The sequence below is a fragment of the Pelobates fuscus genome, chromosome 4 (assembly GCF_036172605.1).
Source record: "Pelobates fuscus isolate aPelFus1 chromosome 4, aPelFus1.pri, whole genome shotgun sequence".
In the NCBI taxonomy this organism is placed as follows: domain Eukaryota; kingdom Metazoa; phylum Chordata; class Amphibia; order Anura; family Pelobatidae; genus Pelobates; species Pelobates fuscus.
The window spans coordinates 244,142,267-244,170,005 of record NC_086320.1 but is presented as its reverse complement, the minus strand read 5'-3'; the positions used below and the strand labels follow the sequence as shown (position 1 = coordinate 244,170,005).

Sequence of the window (27,739 nt, the reverse complement as noted above, 5' to 3'; positions counted from 1 at the left end):
AAGCGCTAGGAGCATCCATTAACGGAGGTACCCGGTCGGGGTGCCAGGCGATCCGTTATACGTGGTAATTTACGAGAATGCAAAGATCTGTCCTTAAGGCTATTAATTTTTGATAGTCACTATCGGAGGAGGTGTTTTTGTGTTTCAGTTCGAGGTTTTCGGATTTACTCTAATAGTCTTGACTGTTCTTTAGCCCTCTCCCTTTTGAGCTGCTTTCCCCATTTGATTAGTTTCCCTCTTAAAACACATTTGTGTGCTTCCCATTGTAAAGGTAGTGAAATGTCCTGAGTGCTGTTCTCTCTAAAATATTGTTGTATACTCTTCGAGATTTTGTCTCTTCTTTGTTGGTGTAAAATAATGTTGGGTTTTAGTTTCCATTGGCAAGTGTTTGTGGGTAGGTTGGGGGTGGATAATGTTAGGAATACTGGAGTGTGATCCGACCAGGATATGCTACCAATCTTAGAAGATTTCACTAAGCTTAGTGATCTAGGGGATGTAAGAAAGAGGTCAATTCTGGTGTATGTGGAGTTGGGTCTAGAGTAAAATGTATAGTCTTTTGTGGATAGATATAGCATCCTCCAACAATCGACCAGTTGATTTTGGTGGAGTAGGCGTGTCATTTGTGCCCTAGAGGCATCCAGATACAGTGGAACCTCGGTTAACGAATGCCTCGGTAAACGAAAAATTCGGTTTACGTATAAAAATTCATTTAAAAAAATGCCTCGGTTTACGTATTTTTTTCACAATACGAAACAAGTGTCCCAGTTTATAGCTCCGCCCCCTGCATACTGAAGTGTGGGTAGCATGTGAGTGTGTAGTGTGGAGGTGTTGGAGAGGTTTTGGAGCCATTTTCAGCAAGTTGTGGAGCCTTTTGAAGCCATTTGCAGCAAGTTTTGGAGCCTTTTGGAGCCATTTGCAGCAAGTTGTGGAGCCTTTTGGAGCCATTTGCAGCAAGTTTTGGAGCCTTTTGGAGCCATTTGCAGCAAGTTGTGGAGCCTTTTGAAGCCACTTGCAGCAAGTTGTGGAGCCTTTTGGAGCCATTTGCAGCAAGTTTTGGAGCCTTTTGGAGCCATTTGCAGCAAGTTGTGGAGCCATTTGAAGCCACTTGCAGCAAGTTGTGGAGCCTTTTGGAGCCATTTGCAGCAGGTTTTGGAGCCTTTTTGGTGCATCTCAAGAAGTGGAAAGGTAGGGAGCTGAGCTTGGTTGTTTGCATGCCTTTTACTGTGTGTTGATGTGTGATGTTTTAAAACATAAAGTTGGATGTTTGAAATGTTATTGCTTGATTAATCATGTCCCTGTACAGTATTTATGCATTTAAAGTGCACTTTATAAAGAGTTTTGAACAGATAAAATACTTTATTTGACTTTTTTCTCACCTCCGGAACGCATTAATTGGTTTTCAATGCATTCCTATGGGAAACCGTGTTTCGGTTTACGAATTTTTCGCAATACGAAACGTCCCGGAGAACGCATTAAATTCGTAAACCGAGGTCCCACTGTACGTAGATTTTGGGGCTGAGCTGTCTTTCATGGTGTCTAAGGACAGATTAAAGTCACCTCCAATTATTAGGTCACCTACCGCATTTGCTTGGATCTTGTGCAGTATGCGCCTAGAAGAGGCAAATTATCTACAGTTTGGCAAATATACATTAACTATCATTATAGGAGTCAATCCTATCCATCCCGATAAGATGATAAAGTGGTCTGAGTCGTCCATGATGTGTTGTGTGTATGTAACTGGGATATGGGAGCCAACCATTCAATGTTCTATTTTCTAAAAATGGGTAAAATTGTTATAGTATGCATGTGGGTATCTTCGGTAGGAAAGTTTGGGACTATCTTTGGCCCTGAAGTGTGTTTCTTGTACTAAAGCTATATCTGCCTGTAGTCGTACAAATTCCTTTAGAACCATACATCTTTTCTCGGGAGTGTTCAATCCCCGGACATTATATGATACTATTTGTAGGGTGTCCATTATATTATATAATATAACAGTCACAGAGATATGACACTATGTACCTAAAATCGAAGCCGAGTTTTTAAAAGCAAAATAATAACAACAAAGTAACTCAGGGATTAGGGGATTAACTTGGAGCAGCGAATAGGCCTGTGGGTGACCTATATGTAGATAATCTGATTTTGTCTAGTGAAAAAAGATGGGAGGCAGTACAGATCCCTGGTGATACCCAACTATCTTGCAGCCTTTGTGATAGTCCACAGCTCAGGGTAATCAATGCAATGCTGTAGAATATTGCATATTCTATATGTTCCTATTCAAATACATATTAAGGTGTGGCTGTCTAATGGGTTAAAGAAAACAGATGGCGTTTGCTATTCTGTACCATGAGGTCTCTGAAATTTGCTGTATAAGAGAGATTTGGGGTGGTCTTTATATGGGGAATTTCCTTATATGGCCAGAGTCTAAACTAAACGTTATGACGTAATTTGGACTATAAAGGGCAGAGGACAAAGGGCCACGCTCTCTTCCTTCTACAATCCGTTTTGCTCTCCTCTCTGATGTCCTGAGTTGCTGATACAAAGATGACTCTCTGTATATTATTGTTTGCTGTTGAAGTAGAATAAATGCATATTTTTATAAAGAACGTCAGATTGCGTATTAGTACTGTTCACTAATCTAGACATATATTAGTGTAGCGAGCCTCTGACCCAAAGAAGAAATATCTATATATAAAAGACTTACCGTATATACTCGAGTATAAGCCGAGTTTTTCAGCACATTTTTTGTGCTGAAAAACCCCAACTCGACTTATACTCGAGTCAATGTCTGTATTATGGCAATTTACATTGCCATAATACAGACTGGGGGCTGTTGGGGGCTGCAGAGAGCGTTACTTACCTCTCCTGCAGCTCCTGTCAGCTCCCTCCTCCTCCGCGCCAGTCCGGTCAGCACCTCTGTCAGCTCCCAGTGTAAGTCTCGCGACGTGCGGCTCTCGCGAGACTTACAGTGTGAGCTGACAGAGGTGCTGACCGGACCGGCGCGGAGGAGGAGGGAGCAGACAGGAGCTGCAGGAGAGGTAAGTGATTCCTGCCAGCCCCCTCCACTGAACTGCCAATGCCACTGGACCACCAGGGAGTGAGAGCTCCCCTCCCTGCCATGTATCAAGCAGGGAGGGGGGACGAAAAAATGAATTCAAATATAAATAATAAAAATAATAATAAAAAAAAAATAATAATAATAAAAAAAGAATTCAGCAAAAAAAAAAAATATTAAAATAATAATAATAAAAAAAATAATAAAAATGCCCACCCCCCACCAAGGCTCTGCAACACACACACACACACTGCATTCATACACACACTGCACTCATACACACACTGCACTCATATACACACACTGCATTCATTATATACACATACTGTAAATAAATATTCAATTAATATAATTTTTTTAGGATCTAGTTTGATTTAGAAATTTACCAGTAGCTGCTGCATTTCCCACCCTAGTCTTATACTCGAGTCAATACATTTTCTCAGTTTTTTGGGATAAAATTAGGGGCCTCGGCTTATATTCGGGTCGGCTTATACTCGAGTATATACGGTATTCAACTAAATAAACAAACTTTAATGGGCTTTAATGTGGGGTGAGTTGCATATAACGCAACTTATACTAAGTTGATGACTACTTTGGGCTAGGTTTGCTCCTGAACCCAGCAACTGTTTACTAGGATGTTACGTGGCCTCTATAGGTTGAAGTTGTGGGAACTCCATACATACACCTGTTAGTAGCGGTATTAAGCGAGAACAAGATAAATAATATAATGTTTTTTTCCCCCTGTTACAATAGAATAATATATTTGTAATAAATGGGAAGAGAATCCGTTTAGCCGGGTCCATACACCGATCTCCGCTGCCCTAACAAGGTGGGGAGTCTGTAGGTTATTACCATTTGTGAAGCCTAATTTTAAGGGTCAGGGAGTATGTTAGCTTACCCCGTGTTGTATCCTGTCGTGGCTGGTACTTGTAGTGTAGCTGTCACATTGTTAAACCATCTTCACATCTTATCCCATTGTCATACCTAATACGGATAATAAAGTGATGCAAAGTGGATCAATAGATTCCCCAATACATTGTGTCTCCTCCTTGGTGAGGACTGTAAGTTATACCCTTTTTGATAGGTCTAGTACAACCAAAAATAAAAAATAAAATCACAATACCTAATGTCATAAGTACTAAAAATTACAATAGTTGGGCCTCTGCTTGTAGGAGATTGCAAGGGATGTATCTCCTCAGCTATAAGTGTTTTTCCATATAAACCAGTCCCTATTACCATTAAACTATTCATTGCAAACATTATGGTTATAACCAAATTAAAATAATATGAACTGGAAAGGAGCTCTAAGAGTGTTACCAGCATAATTGGGGAATTTTACCTTACCTGGGGAAATATCATATCGTAACTTCTATCCGTCCACTATGTAAGTATGCAGTGTAATAGAAACACATACGACCTGTCCCCTAGACTCAGGTGGTCTGTGAGTTTCGATGGTGCCGTGATGCAGGTAAAACATTTTTCTGTAGAGATTGCTGCCTTTTCCTAGGGCTTGTCGTCATCCATCTGGACCTTTGCGGTAGCGATGTGTGGCGAAGTGCCCTTCGCCACTTGGTCCTGGAGAGGCCTGCTTTCCAGCCTCCTGCCCTGTGACTATGGCCCTGGGGTGTATGGCCCTTTAAGCACATTATTGGCGCATAGTGAGAAAAGGAACAATGCCCCTTTAAAACTGTGTCCCCAGACTGTGAAAATAACTTGTACATGTACATGTATTTTTCCCATATGGTTCGGTAAATGGGGCTTACCGAACCAATTACCAAACAGGCGGACCACACACAAGTGGAAGTGTGCAGGCAATTTACCTCCCAGGCTGGCGGTTAAAGGACCACTCTAGGCACCCAGACCACTTCAGCTTAATGAAGTGGTCTGGGTGCCTGGTCCAGCTAGGATTAACCCTTTTTTTTTTTATAAACATAGCAGTTTCAGAGAAACTGCAATGTTTATACTGAGGGTTAATCCAGCCTCCAGTGGCTGTCTCATTGACAGCCGCTAGAGGCGCTTGCGTGCTTCTCACTGTGAAAATCACAGTGAGAAGACGCCAGCGTCCATAGGAAAGCATTGTAAATGCTTTCCTATGCGACCGGCTGAATGCGCGCGCATGCGCATTCAGCCAATGACGTCACGAGGAAGGAGGAGAGGAGGAAAGCTCCCCGCCTGGCGCTGGAGAAAGGTAAGATTTTAACCCCTTCCTCTCTCTAGAGTACTATAGTGCCAGGAAAACTAGTATGTTTTCCTGGCACTATAGTGGTCCTTTAACTGCAGGTTAATTGCCGACCGCTGGGTGGCCGCCGTTCGTACAGTCGAACACGTGGCGGCGGCCATCTTTATTTAGTAGAACACAGTCAGCGGTGTGTGCTGACAAATTCATGGTACTTAAATCGGCTACAAAACGACACAAACACCGCTGACTCTTACCTTCTCTGCAACTTCGACGCTTCGACTGAAATCTAAGTGCGCTCGATGATTCGAATGCCATACTATACTGGGCTATTTGCACGACCGGCCCTTGTTCGTGCATTCGAATGGGACTTAGTAACTTTGCTGTGTAAAATAGTCGGTCAAAAAGGACTTTAACCTAACTTTTGATTTTGATTCCACCTAACTTTTGATTGGATTGTTTGATTGGCTGTTCTAAAAGACCATGTGGGTGGTAATTTTGTGTAAAAACTTGCATAAAAGAAAGCCCTTTGGTGCTGAGTAAACAGATCTTCTTGACCCTCAACACGTAGTCTTGTCTCATGATTGGAGGGGACAGCTATATTCACACTGGGGATTGCTATACCTTGTATACTCCCCTGAGCCCTAATCACTTAGCTCTTTTAAGAGCTGTTCCTGATACGCTTTCCTGGAGGAGAGGTCTTTCCCACACGGTCCTGGATGTCAGAGGTTGATCCAGGGTGGAAGGAAGACGGCGAGACTCCAGTTAAGCTACGGCGGTTGTGGAGTCTGTGGTGGTTGTGGTGTCCGGTGAAGTGCTTGTGGTCCTCGGCGCAAGCTAAGAAGCGTCCATCAACGGAAGGTACTCGGTCGGAGTACGGGTGATCCGTTACACAATGTGGGTGGGTTATCCCCAGGTCTGGGCCTGTACCAGTCCTGTATCTCTATTATTGGAATGTCCATGGATTTGGCGAGGTCTTGTGTTTGGCTGGTGTAGTTATGGTGTGCTGTTTACCTCCATATGTGACAAGTACGGCAAAAGGGTAGCCCCAGCGGAATTTGATTTGCTGGTCTTGGTGGAGGGATGTCAATGGTCGTAGGGCTCTTCTCCTTTGTAGGATCGTCCAGGATAGGTCTCGGAAGATCTGTATGGAGGCATATTCACTTCTAGGCAGGGATGTGGTGCGTGATCTTTTAAATATTTATTCTGTTAACGAGTAGCAGTGGATTCTGCATATCATATATATGGGTGCCTCTGATGGGATGCCTTTAGGCCTTAGGGCTCGATGTGCCCTGTCAAATAGTATCTGGGTGTCTTCCGGCCTTTGTAATATTTTGTTAAACAACTTTTGTAGTGACTTCTGTATGACTGCAGGGCCGTCATTTGTTTATGGTTAGCCTCTTGATGCGCAGATTGTTCCTTCTGCCTCTATTATCTATGTCGTCCATCTGTCTTACTATATATTTGTATTTAGTCTCCATATCCCCTTGTCTGTCTTCTAGGTGGTGGTCTGTCTTCTCTTCCTCTAATTCTCCAACTCTTTGCCCAATATGTCGCACATTGCCCGTTAGTGATGTAAGCTTCTCCTGAAAAGAAGGCCTCCAGCCTAGCTTTAGAGGGCAGGCTTAGAAAGATTTCCCCGATATCAGGGTCTTTGAAGCATGCTGAGCGTTCTGACCTGGTCGGGCTTCTGGCTGGGGAGCCACGAGGCAAAGATGGTGCCTGGGAGTCTTCATCTGTGTCCAGAGAAAGCACTTTAGATTGCTCCTTGAAGAATTCGTCCAGATCACCTGCTTTTGCCGTCGGAGTCTGGCCCATGTGCTCTTGGGTAGCTGTCGATTTTGTTTTGTTCCCCATTGTGGTTGAGGGTTGTGAAAAAGGCTTGTACAGGCATTTCTCACTTTATGAACTCCCGCTTTATGAACTCCCGCCTTTATGAACTTTTTTTCTGGATGTGCCGCCATTCTGTTTCACCGCCATTTTGTGTCAGTGGTCCACGGATCAGGACCGAGGAGAGTGCTTTGGAGCCCAAACAAGAAGAGTTTGTGGTCAGGAGTAGACAAGAAGAGAGATGAGGATCAGGAACACAGTTCCTGAAGATAAAGGGAAGACTAAAAAAGTTGTAGATTGTACTGCATTCTTTTTGTGCTTACATGGGCATACATTACAGATCCTGTAATATTATTGCATTGTGTGCTATTGAGTAGAGATTTGAGTAGATCTGTCTGTGTGTGTCTTACATAGCTGTCTGTGTGTATGTGTGTTTGCCATTGTGCCATATTTTGGCAGGCAGCAATAGTAAGGAGCAAGAGGAGGGCTGAAAAACCTGAAAAAGGGGAGAAGGAAGAAATTTTGAGAACTGTAAAAAGTAAAGGAGTAACAGAAAAGTGATAGAGGAGAGGGGTAAGCTGATAATGAAGAAAATTAATAAGTGGGAGGGCTTAAGAGAGGTGCCCCCATTCAACAAGTGCAGCACGTCTCTTCATTGAGGATTGATGATAATTTGATGAAGATTTCAATAAGGTATATATGCCTACAACATATATGTATTTGCAATGCTTTCATTTTGTATTTGTACTTAATCATTTAGGTTTTCAATGGTAAAATGTGTTGGTCAGGAACGGAACCCGTGTTTATTACATTGTGTCTATGGGAAATTAGTTCTCACTTTATGAACTCTCACTTTATGAACTAGGCTTCGGAACCAATTAGTTCGTAAAGTCGGGGACTACCTGTATATCGTGCTGGAGTCCGGGAGCTCACAGTGCGTCTGTTCACATTGCTCGCTAGTCCACGCCCCCTTATCTTTTCTCTCTTTTTTTTACTTCTTCATTTTAATCCTCTTTCCCCCTTCCTTATTCTTATGTGATTTCCCCTTCAATAGATTTGATGTTCTGACTTCTTGTATCACTTGTTCTTATGGACCACTTCTCTACTCCCACCCCTTCTCCTTGCCTTGTCCAAACACAAAAGAGAATAAATAAACAAATAAAAAACAAAAACAAAAAAGCAGAGAGAAAATATGAAAAAAAGAAAATAAGCAAATCTCAGTTGTAGTCATCATGCAGGAGACAATCGTTATCAAAGTGCAGCCTCGGGTATAAAAGTTAGAACTATTTACTTCACCATGTGGCTGTGTGGTACTCGAATAATTGAGCAACTCACTTCACTGACAAGATCTCTACAATCCGAGAAGAGATCTCTCATCTTTTTTCTTCCCCTTACAATACTTCCCCTAACTTCACTCTCTCTGTTGTTCTATGTTCATTCGCAACCGCTACATTGGAAGAGGTTTCTGCTCTGCTCCAGTCCTCACGCCCCACCCCCTGCTCCCTAGATCCAATTCCCTCGCATCTCATCCGTACTTAACGCCAGATGCGACTAAGGTGTTGGTCCATTCCACTGTCCTTTCTCGCCTTGACTACAGTAATCTGCTTCTCAGTGGTCTTACGTGCTCCCAACTTGCGCCGTTACAGTCCATAATGAATGCGGCAGCGAGGTTCATCTTCCTGTCCACCCGCACCTCCCATGCCTCACCCTTCTGTCAGTCCCTACATTGGCTTCCTATAAAATATAGAGCTCAATTTAAAATTCTGGTTCTTGCTTTCAAATCTCTACATAATGCTGATTCCACCTATCTATCCTCCCTTATACACAAGTATGTCCGTTTAGGCCCTTACGATCTGCTGAAGACTTACGTCTGTCTTCTGTCCATACTCCCACCTCTGATGCTCGCCTTCAAGATTTCTCAAGGGCTGCTGCGTTCCTGTAGAACTCGCTTCCCTCCTCCGTTAGATGCTTACCCAGTCTCCACTCCTTCAAAAAATCGTTAAAAACTCACATCTTCATAAAAGTGTATCAATTAAACTGCTAATCGGCAACAGACGTCATGACGTGCTGACGCACTTGTGTGCGGCGTCGCTGTGACGGAAGAGGAGGGGCAGCCACCAGGGACGGCGGGTTCTGATGCGGCCACCCTAGGATGAGGCGTTCGTACTCCCGCTTCAGCCTCGAGGAATCACTGAGATCCACAGATTAAAAATTACGGTCTAAACATCTCTAATGCCCTTCCGTCGCCAGAACTGATCTGGAGTTACTCCTCTCCTCTGTAAATTAATGTCAAGGTAATCTACGACTCGAGGAGACATCCTGCTTAAAAAGTGTCTATAAGCCCGCCGCCGTTGTTGACCACGTGCTATTTGGGAATCCATTAGTTATTTTTATCTATCCGATATTGCAAACGAATATCTAATAGTATGTATTTCCTCAGAAGAAAAGCCTTATAATTTTTATTTTTATTTTTTTTGTCTATTGACATACTTAAAAGACAATCACACATATTAGTGTGCAACTTTAACTCTGCACACAAAATATACCGAATAGTGTGTATTCCCTGAGAAGAAAAGTCTTAGATTCTTTTCTATGCATGCTTATTGTCATACTTAAAGGGTAATCAGCCATATCAGTGTGCAACTTTAATTCTGCATACAAAATATACCGAATAGTATGTATTCCCTGAGAAGAAAAGCTTTATATTTTTTTTCTATGAATGCTTATTGACATACTTAAAGGGTAATCACCCATATCAGTGTGCAATTTTAACTCTGCATACAAAATATACCGAACAGAGTGTATTCCATGAGAAGAAAAGCCTTATATATTTTTTTTTCTCTATGCATGCTTATTGACATACTTAAAGGGTAATCACACATATTAGTGTGCAATTTTAACTCTGCATACAAAATATACCGAACAGTGTGTATTCCCTGAGAAGAAAAGCCTTATATTTTTTCATATTCATGCTTATTGACACACCTAAAGGGTAATCACGCATACCACTGTGCAACTTTAACTCAGCATACAAAATATATTTAATAGTGTGTATTTCCTGAGAAGAAAGGCTTTATATATATATATATATATTTTTTTTTTTTTTCTGCAACTTTAACTCTGATCGATTTACTCAAATACAGCTGGGGTTGAAAATACAATCCAATTCAATATGGCTTCAAGAAAACCTAATGACACTAAAACTTCATCAAGAAAGGATAAAAAAGATGTCTCACAAGATAAATCAATGAATATTTATTTTTCCCCTCAACAGCATAAAAATCCAAAACTGAAAGCGTATTGACTTTAGTCTTGATATTCTTGAGGCTGAAGATAGAAATATTACTGAAAAAGATCAAATCACGTCTACTATATTGTAAACTAGCTTAAGATGGAATTTGGAGGAAATAAAGGCTGAATTAGCTACGAACGCAGCAGAAATTAAAATAGAATTTAAACAAGAAATAAATGTCCTCGCTGCTAACATGCAGAGAATTGAAGACCAATTTAAAGCAACTGATTCTCAAGTCAAATTCCTTACAGATGAAACTAAGAACGCCCAAAGCAAGATCTCAGCACTTGAACTTAAATTGAGTGATTTGGAAGACTGTAGTCGCCGTAGAAACCTACGTTTTAGGAACATACCGGAGAAAGACTCACAAGAAGATTTAAAACAGACGGTGCTGGACTTTGTAACAGTTTTGGGTATTGTGTTCGCCCCACATGATCAAATAATAGAAAGGTGCCACAGATTATTCAAACCCCAATCTATTCAGAAAGATCTCCCCAAGGGACATCATTGCCTGTTTTTTTTCGTATGAATTTAAAGAATCAATTCTGAAGTCTGTCAGAACAAATAAAATTAATTCTGGACGTTTTCAAAATGTTCAGGTGTTTTGTGATCTTTCTTTTGAAACCAGACAGAGGAGGAAAATATTCAGTTCTGCAACCCAAATTCTTAGATCTCACAATATAAGATATAGGTGGTTATACCCCTTGAAACTATCCGTAATATATGAAGACAAAAGAGAGACTTTCGATTCAAATCCGGATTTAGTGGAATGGTTGAGGGGCAATAAATTATCATAGTTGATCTACAAAGTTCTGAAGAAATGAATGAATTACGGGGAAAGGAAACGTTGTGAAAGGGAAGGGAAAGAGAAAAGAGAATGATAAAAAAAAAAAACTTTATGCAAAAAATAGAAAAGGGAGATGCCCGAACTCTTGAATCAGAGTGATAATTAACATTACAATATTTTTTTTTTTCACAATATGTGTGCAGAAATAATTGATATTGACATCATATTTTTTATAAAATGTCTCACTCCTAAAAGATAATATTGTGGGGAAAATATTGATAGGGAAAAGAAAGATAATTCCTAATGTATGGCATATAAATGTATCACTATTATGAAGTGAAGGTAGTTCGATGTATATGGGGATAGATTGCAAACCTATATCAATTAGGTTATGATCACTTAAGATTAATATTAATGTTATTTTCTCATGGTGATGATTAGTTGATTTTGGAATTTATGTGGTTCAAGCTAAATGGGGTAAGGAAAGGAAAAGGGATAAAGAAAATTTGATGTAATACAAATTTACTCTATTAATATAGAGTGATAACCACTTTTCTTAGTAGACTCACATTAGTAATCTAACAAGTCACGGGTAAATTCAGGTTGTTATTGCTTATATCCATGCGGTTAGAAATGATGGTAGATATATATATATATACTTTTATTTATTTTTTTCTCTCACGTTTAAGTCTGCACAGATAAGTGATATTGGCACATTGGTATCCTATTCTGCACAATGTTTCACTCTTAAAAGATAATATTGTGGGGGAAATACTAAATAAGGTAATGAAAGATAATTTTTAAAGTACGACATGCAAATGTAACACTATTATGAAGTAAGGGATGTTGGATGCATATAGAGATGGATTATAATGCTATACGAATTAGGTTATGATCATTGAAGATTCATATCAATGTTGTTTTTCATGGTGTTTATTAGTTTAATCTGGAGTTTATATGGTTTAAGCCAAAAGTGGAAAGCAAAGGAAAGGAAAAGGGATAAACAAAATGTGATGCAATATAACTTTACTCTATTAATATAAAGTGATAACCACCACTTTAAGTAGATTTATATTGGTAATCTTATAAGTTATGGGTAAATTTAAGTTGTCATTGCTTGTATCCATGTTGTTACAAATGATGGCAGATACATTGGGTTTTTGCACTTAATTTTGTAATATGTTCTATATACATATAATAGACACATACATAACACATATTGAATATTTAAATTTTATGTTATTATTTGCCAAAGTTTAAATTGGAGAGAGAGTTCGGTTAACTGATACATATATTGAATACAGCCTTCATGTCTATAATGATAGGAAAATACAGGGAACACAATGTATTTGGATATTTTTGGAGGTCTCTCTCCGTTTCTGTTTGAAATAGTAGGATCCTCTGAGGTTGGTTTTTTTTTTCCTCGGTGGTTGTCCCTCTTGGTGTAGTGATACTACATTGTCTCTGTTAATTTCTAGTGTAATCAGAAATTTACAGTTCAAGAGAGAAAAGAGGAAAGGAAAGGGAAAGAAAAGGGAAAAGAACTAGGGAACTATGTTCTTTAATACTTGTTTTATGTTGTCTGTGGATGTTGGATCTAGTTTGATCCATCTTTTTAATAATGGGTGTAGTATGTTTGTTTCTTTGTTGTCTTCTTTCTTTTTTTTGTTTTTATTTTAGAGCACATGATAGTTTTGACAAACTTTTGACAATAATAGCTGTCCAAATCTTTGTCTCTAAACGTATGGGGTTTGGACATAAATACTTTTTTCGATAAAAATAGATGATAAAGTTTATGTCCTTAACCCTTAAGGACCGGACTGTTTTTGCGATGATGTACATTTGCGACCAGGCATCTTTTTACACTTTTGTGGTGTTTGTGTTTAGCTGTAATTTTCCGCTCTCTCATTTACTGTTCCCATACAAATTATATATTGTTTTTTTCAGGACAAAAGGGGCTTTCTTTACATACCATTATTTATATAATCTCATGTAATTTAATTTTTTAAAAATGAAAAGATATGATGAAAAATTGAAAAAAAAAAAAATGTTTTTTGACTTTTATGTGAAAAATCTTTTACTCATCTACAAAAGCGAATGAAAAAAACTGCTAAATAGATTCAAAATGTTGTCCTGAGTTTAAAAATACCCAGTGTTTACATGCTTTTTGCTATTTTTTTGCATGTTATAGGGCTATAAGTACAAGTAGGATATTGCGGTTTCAAAACATACATTTTTAAAATGTATCAATAGTGACATTGTAACACTATTATCTGTCATAAATCGCTGAATAACACCCCACATGTACATATTTTTTTTAAAGTAGACAACCCAGGGTATTCAATATGGGGTATGTCCAGACTTTTTTAGTAGCCAGTTAGTCGCAAACACTGGCCAAAGTTAGCGTTCATATTTGTTTGTGTGTGAAAAAAGTAAAAAACTAAACTGAACGCTAATTTTGGCCAGTGTTTGTGACTAAAATTAAAAGTGGACCTTTTTTTCAGGCTGACCTGCCTGTTGTGGGAGTATCTAATGACAAAGCTCATATCACTGGCGACGTTCCATCAGGACTCCACTCACCTATCCTGACTTTCAGAGGATGCATAGTGGGAGATATGCAGAGGGAACCAATAAAAAAACGTTTTAACAGTTAAGGAAGGACAGGACCAAGGGACTCCAGATATAAACTATTTCAATAAAATAAACATTTCTCAGAATACATCATTAGTTAAAAAATGCAAAATAAACAAATGAAAAACAATTTAACCCCTTAAGGACACAGCTCCAGAAGTTTGTCTTAAGCTTAAGGACACAAGTCATTTTTGCATTTTTTGCTGTTTGTGTTCAAACACAATTTGCATCTCTGTCATTTATTGCACCAACACATATTATACATTGTTTTTTAGAGGGCAAACAGGGCTTTAATTTGATGTCACATATACATAGATACATTCTCATTAATTATAAAAAAACTAAAAAAAATATATACCGTATATACTCGAGTATAAGCCGAGTTTTTCAGCCCATTTTTTGGGCTGAAAAACCCCAACTCGGCTTATACTCGAGTCAAGGTCTGTATTATGGCAATTTGCATTGCCATAATACAGACTGGGGGGAGAGGGGGGCTGGCAGAGCTCTTACTTACCTGTTCTGCAGCTCCTGTCAGCTCTCTCCTCCTCTGCGCCGTCCGTTCAGCACCTCGGTCAGCTCCCAGTGTAAATCTCGCGAGAGCCGCGGCTCTCGCGAGACTTACAGTGTAAGCTGACAGAAGAGCAGAACGGACGGCGCAGAGGAGGAGAGAGCTGACAGGAGCTGCAGAACAGGTAAGTTACAGCTCTGCCAGTCCCCCTCTCCCCCCCACTGAACTGCCACTGGACCACCAGGGAAGGAGAGCCCCCCTCCCTGCCATATATCAAGCAGGGAGGGGGGACGAAAAAAAAAAATATAAATAAAATAAGAAATAATAATATAAAAATAATAAGAATAAAAAAAAAATTAATAATAACAATAAAAAGGGGGTATAAGGACCACTATGGGATGGGGGGGGGGGTATAAGGACCACTATGGGAGGGTGGGGGTGGGTTAAAGACCACTATGGGAGGGAGGGGGGTATAAGGACCGCTATGGGAGGGAGGGGGGGTATAAGGACCACTATGGGAGGGAGGGGGGTATAAGGACCACTATGGGAGGGAGGGGGGGTATAAGGACCACTATGGGAGGGAGGGGGGGGGATAAGGACCACTATGGGAGGGAGAGGGGGGAAAAAGGACCACTATGGGCGGGAGGGAGGGGGGTATAAGGACCACTATGGGAGGGAGGGGGGATAAGGACCACTATGGGAGGGAGGGGGGGGATAAGGACCACTATTGGAGGGAGGGGGGTATAAGGACCACTATGGGAGGGAGGGGGGTATAAGGACCACTATGGGAGGGAGGGGGTGGGATAAGGACCACTATGGGAGGGAGGGGGGTATAAGGACCACTATGGGAGGGATGGGGGGGGATAAGGAACACTATGGGAGGGAGAAGGGGGATAAGGACCACTATGAGAGGGAGGGGGTGGGATAAGGACCACTATGGGAGGGGAGGGGGAAGTAAGGATCACTAGGGGAGGGGAGGGTAAGGACCACTAGGGGAGGGGTGAGTCAGGACCACTGGGGGGGGGGGTGAAGGAACACGGGGGTGGGGAGGTAAGGACCACTGAGGGAGGAGGAGGGGAAGTCAGGACATATGGGGGGGGGAGGGGGCGGCAAATTTTTTTTTTTTGACAGGAGCTGCAGAACAGGTAAGTAAGAGCTCTGCCAGGCCCCCTCTCCCCCCCACTGAACTACCACTGGACCACCAGGGAAGGAGAGCCCCCCTCCCTGCCATATATCAAGCAGGGAGGGGGGACGAAAAAAAATATATATAAATAAAATAAGAAATAATAATATAAAAATAATAAGAATAAAAAAAAAATTTATAATAAAAAAAAGGGGTATAAGGACCACTATGGGAGGGTGGGGGTGGGTTAAGGACCACTATGGGAGGGAGGGGGGTATAAGGACCGCTATGGGAGGGAGGGGGGGTATAAGGACCACTATGGGAGGGAGGGGGGGGATAAGGACCACTATGGGAGGGAGGGGGGGATAAGGACCACTATGGGAGGGAGAGGGGGGAAAAAGGACCACTATGGGAGGGAGGGGGGTATAAGGACCACTATGAGAGGGAGGGGGGGATAAGGACCACTATGGGAGGGAGGGAGGGGGTAAGGACCACTATTGGAGGGAGGGGGGTATAAGGACCACTATGGGAGGGAGGGGGGTATAAGGACCACTATGGGAGGGAGGGGGTGGGATAAGGACCACTATGGGAGGGAGGGGGGGTATAAGGACCACTATGGGAGGGATGGGGGGGGGGATAAGGAACACTATGGGAGGGAGAAGGGGGATAAGGACCACTATGAGAGGGAGGGGGTGGGATAAGGACAACTATGGGAGGGGAGGGGGAAGTAAGGACCACTAGGGGAGGGGAGGGTAAGGACCACTAGGGGAGGGGTGAGTCAGGACCACTGGGGGGGGGGGTGAAGGAACACGGGGGTGGGGAGGTAAGGACCACTGAGGGAGGAGGAGGGGAAGTCAGGACATATGGGGGGGGAGGGGGCGGCAAAAATTTTTTTGCCTACGGCGGAAAATATCCTTGCACCGGCCCTGCACACACTGCATTCATACACACACACACTGCATTCATGCACACACACACTGCACTCATACACACACACATACGCACACACTGCATTCATTATACACACACTGTAAATAAATATTCAATTAATATATTTTTTTTAGGATCTAATTTTATTTAGAAATTTACCAGTAGCTGCTGCATTTCCCACCCTAGTCTTATACTCGAGTCAATAAGTTTTCCCAGTTTTTTGGGATAAAATTAGGGGCCTCGGCTTATATTCGGGTCGGCTTATACTCGAGTATATACGGTATATTTTTTCAGTTGTGGCAATAATAGCATGTGCATAATATGTCCAGCTTAGAAAAAGTAATCCAAAATAAATTAATTTTTGTCTCTTTCTTTATAGATTGCATGATATGTATAGGATTTCAGCTTATTTTGGAAGTTACAGGTCACAAAATACAAGGACTAAAATAAAATTTAAATTTGCAACAATTTTAGAAGTTGGTATGTTTGTCTTGTAGGTTTAGTAGCCATCACAGAAAAAAAAAAAATTGCCACACAAAAGTATATATTTATATAAAGAAGACATCACAGGCAATTTACCTACGGTTAGTTTGACACTTTACGTAGCCATTTCATTGCCGATCTCTGCTAAATATTGGAGTAAAATTGTGTTTTTTTTCTTTATTTTGGCATTTACACATATAACAAGGTTTTTGTAATGTGTATTTCGTAAAGCTGGTGTGTGCTATTCCTGCACAGAACCCATTATTGTGTTCAGCTACGTCTGCTGAGTATAACAATACCCCCATGGTATGGTACGCCTTTGGCACTTTTCTGTAAAGCTACAATGCCATATAAGAGACAAGGCTATTTAAGTTTCTATAGTTAGAATTGTCGTAGATGGATTTGACTGGCCTATGTCTCATTTCAGGGTATTATAGCAGTGAGACTGTTCAAATAACCCCACAAAGGGCTTTCATTTGATTCAGCAGACACCCCAGGGAATCTTATATGGTGTATATTGTGCCTTAACTGGTCACCATTTTTTCACCAATTTATGTCAATGTTTCTGGTGAGGGGGGAAACAATGGCATTTTTACAGATATGTTAAATTTTTACAGAGTATTTCTTACACTTAATATGTACCACTGTCATAAAAATCCCCAAATGATGCAGTTACATCTTCTGAGTAAAACAATATGTCCAATGTATGACCTAGACACTATTCTGTGAAGTTACAGTGCTGTAAAAGAGACGTGACAAGTTCAGGTTTTTAAGTGTGAATTTTCATGGAGGGTTTTGATGCGTCCTTGTCCCACTTTGGAGCACTTGAGCAGACTACATATTACAACTACACCATAAAGGCGTACCATTTCTAAAAGAAGACATCACAGGGTATTTCAAAAGGCATATTTTGAAACCCTAGCTGGGATAATTTTTCCGCTAGCTTGTACCAAGTGTAGTGGTAATAAGCATTTTTTCTGCCTTTTTGACACACAAAGTGAGTTTGCACAGTATATTTTGCAAATCGTATGTGTGCTATGACTGTATAATACTTCATATGTTGCTTAGCTATGTCGACTGAGTACAGCAATACCCCCATATATACCTTTGCCAGGTATATGGGGACATTGAAGGGGGGGCACATTTGAGAAAGTCATTACAGTTTTTTTCAAACTTTGAATTTTTACCCTGTGTCCATGTTCCATTTTGGAGTAGTTTAGCTGGTTGGTTATTCAAACTTCCCCACAAACACATACTATTTATAATTACCCTGGGGTAATTCAAAAGGCATATTTTAAACCTTAGCGTGGGATAATTTTTTCTTTAGTTTGTTCCAGGTGTAGTGGTAATGAGTATTTTTAAATGTATTTACTTTTTAAAACTAGTGTTTAAACTTTTTTTGCTTATTAATTTTTTTAAACTTTCCTAAACTTTCTTAAAAGTTATTTTTTTCAGATTTACCATTTTTATAAACTCGTTTTACCGTTAACTAGCAGTAAGCAGCACTAACCATAAATTCCCCAATTTCCCATAACTCACACCCACTTCAGCTAGCAAAATATATAATTTTAAAATTAAATAAATTGAACCCCTGAGGGTTAAAAACCAATAAAAGTTAACCCTAAGCGGGTTAAAAAATATTATAATCGGATCACAGTATAATACTGTGATCTGTATTTTGATCACTGTAGGTAGTGATCAACTGGCAGGGAAGAGCTTTTTATTAGGACTGGGTAAAGGGGGGTGGATTTGTTTTTTTTTTAAACGTTAGTAAAACCTTTTTTTTAAATGTTAATCCCTAGCTAGCCCAACACCAAATTATCCAATTCCCCACTACCTTCCACCCACCCCAGCTAGCTAAATATATCATTTTAATATATTTAAATGAATAAAATAGGGGTTTAAAAAAAATCAGATCACAGTAAAATGTAGTCCCTGCCATTTGATTACTGTAGTCAGTAATCAATTGGCAGGGAAGGAGTTCATTTTATTAAAGCAGGGGAAAGGAGGGTGAGATTTTACTTTAACTTTATTTTTTTTACACAGGGAGAAGATCAGCAGTGATACGTCTCCCTGCACTTCACACTGACCGCGGAAGAGCAGAGAGACGGATTGTGAGTCCCTGCAGCATATGTGCTCGCTCTGACAGCCTGTCAGAGCGATCACTGCTGCAAGGGCAGCGCGATCGGGTGCTCCCGGTCTGCCTCTAATACAGAGCATTGTAATTGGCTCAGAGCAAGCATTGTAATTGGCTCAGAACAACACTTTTGATTATGTCAGCTAAGCAGAGCCAGCAGCTGCAAACTTAAACAAAAGTAAGATTTTATTATATTTAGGGGGGCAAGGTGGGGGCCAATGGGGCTAGATGGTGGTTTTAACACTATATGGTCAGGAATGTGTGTGTTTATGACCCTATAGTGTTCCTTTAACTAGATGAATGAGTCTTTTATTCAGCCAATATTAGCAATGATCTATTTAGTATTAAAAATGTACATGGAAACATTTTCTTCATAAGCCAAGCAGCTTAGTGTTTTCTTACTTTATAAGTGAACGCCTTCCAAGGTAAATGTGCCACAGACTTCATCTGAAAATAAAAAGACACAGACAGAGGATACATTACAGTGAACCATGTTTTATGGAAAAACAATGCCACCATGGGACTCTAGAGACATAAAAATAAGAGATCAAAGATAGCCTTCAGAACTTAAAGTTGGTAAAATGTATCATATACTCAGGCCTTTGTGGGTATTATTTTGTAATGAATCCTTATATATCTCTTTTTAGCTTATCTCTAGGCTTGTCTGTGCTCTGTAAGGGTTGCCATCATTAAGTTAGAATCACGGATTACCTGACAAAAAAACATACAGGTTACCAAGTTCGAATGTGCATTCACACATTCTTACATCACATGCAGAGCATCTCAAAACCGCACTCTGGATATTTTCAGACTTTCAAATTATGCATGATCTTGGCATATGAATGGTTCTACCTACTAAAGGAGGTTAAAATAGCCACCCACACTGAGCAAGTGTATGTCAGGAGATGGACAAAAATTGTACTAATATACAATCATTGGAAAAAGAAAGTACACCCACTTTGAATTCTATGGTTAAAATATCAGAACATAATCATCTGTAACTTAGCAGGTCTAAACATTAGGTAAATATAACCTCAAATGAACAACATATTACACAGTGTCATGATTTATTTAACAAAAATAAAGTCAAAATTAAAGGGACACTCCAGGCACCCAGACCACTTCTGCCCATTGGAGTGATCTGGGTGCCATTTCCCATCACCCTTAATCCAGCAAGTGTAATTATTGCAGTTTTTATAAACTGCAATATTTACATTGCGGAGTTAAGTCCTCCTCTAGTGGCTGTCTATCAGACAGCCACTAGAGGGACTTCCGTTTTCCTAAAACATGACAAGTGTTTTAAACTATGCTTGGACGTCCTCGCGCTATGCATGAGGACTTCCAGCTTCACCGAAAATTGAATAATGCTTTCCTATGGGGAGGTTTAATGCACGCCCGGCCATTGGTGCCCTGCGCCGGTGGGAGGAGCATGGTCGAAGCCTGACCCAGCGCCGAGGGACATCGGTGCTGAATTCAGGTAAGTCACTGAAGGGGTTTTAACCCCTTCAGCAACATGGGATTTGTTTTTCTGGCACTGGAGAGTCCGTTTAAGAAGCCATGTGAGAAAAGTACACCTTATAATTCAGGAACTTGTAGAATTACCTTTAGCAGCAATAACTTTCAGTAATTGTTTTCTGTATAACTATCAGTCTATCACATGGTTGAGTATGAATTTTGTCCGACTCTTCTTTACAACATTGCTTCAGGTCATTGAGCTTTGCTGGCATTAGTTAATGCACAGCTCTCTTAAGGTCACAGGACTTCAATCGAGTTAAGGACTTTGGCTGAGCTATTGCAACACCTGGATTATGTTCTTATTCAGCCATTCTGTTGCAGATTTGGTAGTATGCTTTAGATCATTGTCCTGATGCATGACCCAATTTCAGTTAAGCTTGAGCTGTCTGATAGACAGTCTCACATTTGACTTTTGAATACTTTGGTATACAGTGGAGTTTGTGGTCGACTGAATGATTGCAGGGTTCACAGGCCCTGTGGCTGCAAAACAAGCCCAGATCATCAACCCTCCACCACTGTGCTTGACAGTTGGTATGAGGTGTATGTGTTGAAATGCTGGTTTTGTTTTTTTCCCCAAATGTGGCACTGTGCATTATGGCCAAGCATCTCTACTCTGGTCTTGTCTGTCCAAAGGACTTTGTTCCAGAACTCTTGTGGTTTGTTCAAATATGCTTTGTCAAACCCAAGCCGTGCTGCTATGTTATTTTTAGAGAGAAGAGGCTTTCTCCTGGTAACCCTTTCGCACAAGCCAAACGTGTTCAGTCTTTTTCTAATTGTACTATCATGAACTTCAACATTTAACATGCTGAGGCTTGCAGAATCTGATATGTAACTCTTGTTTTTTTTTTTTTGCAATTTCTCTGAGGATTGCACGGTCTGACCTTGGGGTGAATTTGCTGGGACATCCACTCTGGGAATATTGCCAACTGTCTTGAATGTTTTCCACTTTTGAATAATCTTTCCCCACTGTAGATTGATGGACTTTGAATGGATTGGAAATGACCTAATAACCCTTCCCAGTCTGATGGGCAGCAACAGTTTCTTCTCTAAGATCATTGTTGATGTCTTTCCTCCTTGGTGTTATGTTAACACACAACTAAATGTTCCAGACCAGCAAGCTGTTAAAAACTTCTGCTTTTATAGAGGTGGTCAATTTGATGATCAATTAATCAAAGACATTTGATTAGCAATACCGGTCTACTACTTAGCCTCTTAAATCCAATAAAGGGTATAGCACCAAGAGTATAATTAGGTTTTTATACATGGCTTCTCCATTTTGGCTTTATTTTTGTTAATGGAACACATGATTGTTATTATGTCCGGATATGTAAAACCATAGAATTCAAAGAGGCTGTACTTTTCCCCGTGACAATATATATATATATATATATATATATATATATATATATATATATATATATTCATAGGAAAAGAATGGCTACATTATATTAACACATTTAAAATAATATCAATGTTTAACTTTGATAACCTACTGTTATTTGATGGGTGTCACACGACTTTGATCCTACCAATGTATCTAATTTTTGTTTTGTTGTGTTACTGTATATCGAGTTCAGTTTCTGGTCTGTTTTATTTCCCTAGTATTACCTTATTAATTAGATACATTGGTAGGATCAAAGTAAATAGTAGAGACCATCTCTCCCTTCAAAACTAACCTTTGTCTGGGACAAGCTGCATGACTGACAGCACCGAAACTCGCGTTGGGAATAATGCCATTTCTTGCATTCTCTTATTCACCGTGCACTGCCATATGCACAGCACTATGCAGTTTTAAATTGTTAATAAGACTTAATATGTTCCTTTCTTATATTCTATCTTGGATCTGTCCTGTCTAGTCAGTTTTGAAGGGAGAGTGGGTCTCTAGTGCAATTGTATTTTCCCACCCTGTGTCTCATATTGTCAGTGTTTTTGCAGGTATATTGATCAGTTATGACGGTGTCAACAGTATACTAACATACAAGAAAAACCCACACAAATATGTAGAAAATGGGCAACACAAGGAGTTATAAGATACAGCACATTATATCATATCTCTCTGGTAACATTGTACCAGGCAAGACATCATAGTGTTATCGGACTCTATAGCTGCAGCTGCAAATTTGATTTAATATTAGGGGGCTACTTCCCCCTCCTTTCCGTTGTCTGCATACAACTAAAAGCTAAGAGCCTTATACTAAGTAAATTAGAGTATTCTGTTACTATACAGTATGTATGAGCCTCTATACTATACAGTACTACCTCTTATCTTTGGGAGATGTGAGAGAATATGCACATATGCACTAAAGTATTTTACTGATGATTATATACACAATGTGGGGCATATTACTCCCACACTCCAAGGGACATTAGTAGCTTGCGTAATAAGAGCTGTTTGGACACATTAGGCCAGTAGTAAACAAAGCCTTTAATTTAGTGCCATCCAGTTCCCACTTTCGGCTACTACATTAAAGTAGGAAATAGGGGATTTGTTACATTTATTTTTTACTATTTAATTTTAATTTATTTTTTCTTTCTATTATTTTTACGTCTATAATTACATTTATTTAGGTGTATCTTTGTATGTTGTTTTTGAGGACCTAACCGTCTCCAGGTAACAATACTCCGATATTGCATCCTTTTTTACTGTTCAAAACAGTAGCAATTCCACCACAAAATATAGTTTTTATTTTTGCGACTGCACAACAGTGGCATCAGGCAAATCATGAAATGAGTAGAACAGAACAAAAGTATGATTGTAGGTGAATTTTACACTATTAAGTTTAAAAACTATAATAAAAGATTAATATACAATGCACATTTACCTTATAATTTACAAAGAGCTGGGGCAGCATAAAAAGAAATCCAAAAGCGTAAACCCCTATAAAATAAAAGTGTAATCTTAGAAAAATGTTTAATATTACATTATTAACAAAGCAAACATTTTATTGCATATTTATATTTTATCATTTCTACTTAATTTTTCAAAACCTATGATTAAAGGGAACAAAAATTGCTTAAAGGGACACTATAGTCACTAAAACAAATTTAGCTCAATTAAGCAGTTTTGGTGTATAATTCATGTCCCTGCAGTCTTGCTGCTGAATTCTCTGCCATTTAGGATTGAAATCACTTTGTTTATGAATCCTAGTCACACCTCCCTGAATGTGACTTGCACAGCCTTCCTAAACACTTTCCTTTATTGAAAATTCTGTTTAATTTAGATCTTCTTATCCCCTATGTTAATTTCGTGCTAGACCCTGCAAGAGCCTCCTGTATTTGATTAAAGTTCAATTTACAGAGAAAGAGATACAATTGTTTAAGGTAAATTACATATGATTGAAAGTGAAACCATTTTTTGAAATTTATTTTTTTATGCAGGATGTTTCAATCATAGCAAGGGGAGGTGTAGCAAGGGCTGCATAAACAGAAACTAAGTGATTGAACTCCTAAATGGCAGTGAATTGAGCAGGGAAACCTGAGAAGCCAGATCTATACACTAAAATTGCTTCATTAAGCTAAAGTTGTTTAGGTGGCTATAGTGTTCCTTTAATAATGCTCATCGTTTTAAAGACCAAGCTTATTGTAATGTTTTGCAACCCTTAAAGGAACACTATAGTCACCTAAATAAAGCAGTTGTAGTGTATAGATCATTCCCCTGCAATTTCACTGCTCAATTGACTGTCATTTAGGAGTTAAATCACTTTGTTTCTGTTTATGCAGCCCTAGCCACACCTCCCCTGGCTATGACTGACAGAGCCTGCATGAAAAAAATAACTGGTTTCACTTTCAAACAGATGTAATTTACCTTAAATAATTGTATCTCAATCTCTAAATTGAACTTTAATCACACACAGGAGGCTCTTGCAGGGTCTAGCAAGCTATTAACATAGCAGGGGATAAGAACATCTTAATTAAACAGAACTTGCAATAAAGAAAGCCTTAATAGGGCTCTCTTTACAGGAAGTGTTTATGGAAGGCTGTGCAAGTCACATGCAGGGAGGTGTGACTAGGGTTCATAAACAAAGGGATTTAACTCCTAAATGGCAGAGGATTGAGCAGTGAGGCTGCAGGGGCATGTTCTATACACCAAAACTGATTTATTAAGCTAAAGTTGTTCAGGTGACTATAGTGTCCCTTTAAGTACCAGAACAATTTTTAGAAATGTTGCTGTGTTTTTGATGAACCATAACTTCCCTCTTTCCCATTTAGTGCACCCATACATTTTAAATATTGTTAAAAAAAAATGGTAATATGTTGTGGTATACATTTTCTGTAATTCTAAAATACGAAAGAATAAAAAAACAAAAATAAACATTTCTTCACAATTGTGTCTATAATATATATGAATATAGTCAAGGCATACAAAGAAAAGTAGTTCAAAATGAATTTTTCCTGATCTACAGAATCGCTCATGCCAATCTATATGAACTTATAAATAAAAGAAAACAGAAATTTTTACTTACCGTAAATTCTTTTTTTCTTAATATGGTGGCAGTACATGTGGGTTTTTCCCCTTTCCTGTGGACAAGCATCTAACAAGATTAATTAAATTAACAAACCCCTTCCCCATGCCCTATAAAAGGGCTATCCGGCAAAACCTACCTCAGTGTGTAGCAAGAAAGAAAACACAGATAAAACTTATACTGTAATCAAGAAAATGTAAAATAGATAGAGGGAAGCTGTACTGCCATCATATTAAGAAAAAAGAATTTACGGTAAGTAAAAATTTCTGGTTTTTCTGTCATATGGTGGCAGTACATGTGGTATATAGCAAGATCCCCAACCCGGGCGGGTCCAATGTCACCCCAGGTCGCAACCTTTACGCCCAAAGGCAGTTTCAGAGGATGAGAACATCTCTAGCCTGTATAGTTTAATGAAAATGTGGAAAGGCAGCCCAAGACGGTGCCTCACAGATGTCCACTGGAGGAAACAAGAGCCCCTGAGGCAGCCAATACCCCAAGTGTAAAGAGCTGTGAGAGAAACCGGAACTTGAAGACCACCGGGAGAAAACTGCCAACCTACTCACTCGTCTGAGTCAATTGAAACAAAGAATTGCAGGAAGCACCGTATTCTTGTAAATTTTATTGGAGGATAACAAACAGATGGCCAGAATACCTGAGCCCAACACCAATAAAAAACCTGACCCTTATTAGAAAGTAGACCTTCAAAACAGGAAATCTAGTTGATCAAAGCAACACAGCCAAATCTATCTTCTTGCAGACCTAGATGATGAAGAAGTAACCTAGCAGTAGTCAGGCCATTAATCTGAACCTATACAGAACCACTAGGGTAGATTCCCATTCATCATGAGATCGTTCGAGATTGGAAGTTACCACTGTGTGGAGACCATCTTTTTGGACGTCGGGAACAAGAACCTTGTGTGGCCAGAATGGAATAAGAACCAGGATAAGGCTCCGACAGCCCTAATTTCCAAAGACAACTTGGAAATAGCATAAGCAGAAGAAAGACGCATTACATTACAATGAGAGTTATCTATCACCAATGGACCTGCTCTGAACAGGGAGGTAACTTGGGGAACCTTGTTTTTGTAATGCTTGCCAACAGGGCCATGTCTGGAACACCAATTTTCCTCTCCAGACTGTAAAAATGACATGGACCTAAGGACCAAACTTTCTGATTCCAATTTCCCTTCCTGAGCTTGATGGCTAGGTCATTGTCAATCCCTCTGAATTGAACTGCTGAAATATCTACTAGAAAATTTTGTACCTCAGCAAGATGACCGCATGCAGGCGAGAAAGAGCGCTTATTCTGGTTCCTGCCGGTTGACTTATCAAACCCTTGTACAAGTGTCCGTATGAATCTTTACGGCCTTCCGCCGTATCCACAGACTGAAGAGATGAAGGACGGGAAGCAAAGCTTTAAACCCCCGAAATCTGCGGATTCTCCCTTAACCATTACAACGAAACATGATGGAGACTAGATAAGAGCATCTGTAGTGATCCCCAACAAGATCTTTAGACGGAAGACAAGCCTCCTGAAAGGAACTCCATCTAATTCAAAAATGATCCGCTACCAACTCCCTTTCTTCTATGATAGGGGAGAGAAAACCAACAACGTGTTTGACTTGAACACGAGATCTAGAAACTCTTTTGAATAAGAATTATAATCTATGGATTGCTGGTAGAATTGTCGGCTTCAGAAATGTTTCCCTCTGTTTGCACCATCTGATCTCCACAAAAAAAAAAAAAAAAATCGCCTTTATTTACACAACTTTACTTTCTTTAGAAAGTACAGAGGCCACACTCTGTCATCTATTGTTTCAAATTATCGGAATTTGCTCAGCATATTCTTAGTCTCTAAATTGTGTTAAGATTTTCTTCAAGTGAGACCCAAACAGCTTCTGCTTACCCAGGGGAAGCTCACAAAGGACCGATTTTGATGCGGTATTAGTCGTCTATGATCTCAACCATAAAACTACCAAACATCCACAGTCATAAAGAGAAAAAAATATTTTCCTTTGACAACTGCAAATTCTGGAACGATTGGAGCAGAGGTTAATCCTGTCTCCAGGAATTATGTTCTGCAGTGCGTTGAGCAAAAAAAAAAAAAAAAAAAACAATATCTCCGGTTATGGCAGCTCCTGCTAGTAAAGCTGTCTGAAAGGTTCACCCTGAAATCACATACCTTGTGGGTGTATCTTAACCGTCCATAATGCCAGGAGATATCAGTCACATATACTGAATCTGTTCAAACAGAAAACATACCTAGACAACATATGCTATATACCAAGTTTACACAGCTCATGTGGATACATATACCGAGGCGGCGTCCTCACAGAAGCTCATATATAGAGCCTAATCAGGATACATAACTGAGTCAGTAACCTCCTGGTAACTAATCCATAGATCATCTAGTGTCTTCCCAATACCTCATATATAGAGCCTATAGAGGATACATATACTGAGTTTATGTTCTCATAGTAACTATTACCTAGGGCATTATACTGAGGCTGTGTTCTCAGAACTCATACATAGAGTATATAGAAGGTACATCTACCGAAAACTGAACCCTCATAGAAACTTATACATAGCGCATATAGTGGCTACATCTACTGAATCAAAGTCCTCACATCAACTCGTCATAGAGCATATAGTGAATACATATACAGAGGCTGTGTCCTCATAATAACTCATACATAGAGCATATTGCAGGTACAAATAATGAGGCTAAGTCCTCATAGTAACTCATACATAGCGCCTATAGTGCCTACATATACTGAAGCTGAGTCCTCACATCAACTCGACAGAGTATATA

At 39.8% G+C, this 27,739-nt stretch overlaps 1 protein-coding gene across 2 annotated transcripts in view; it reads right to left on the bottom strand.

Annotated features, from left to right (window-relative positions):
- The window catches only part of CLPTM1L (CLPTM1 like), a 469,239-nt gene that overhangs the window by 39,221 nt on the left and 402,279 nt on the right, over positions 1-27,739 (bottom strand). For both annotated transcript variants that reach the window (XM_063452024.1, XM_063452023.1), the window contains exons 15-16: positions 23,287-23,342; positions 19,352-19,396 (exon numbers count right to left, since the gene is read on the bottom strand). In XM_063452024.1, the coding sequence (XP_063308094.1) occupies positions 19,352-19,396; positions 23,287-23,342 (101 nt within the window). The remainder of the gene's footprint in view (positions 1-19,351; positions 19,397-23,286; positions 23,343-27,739) is intronic.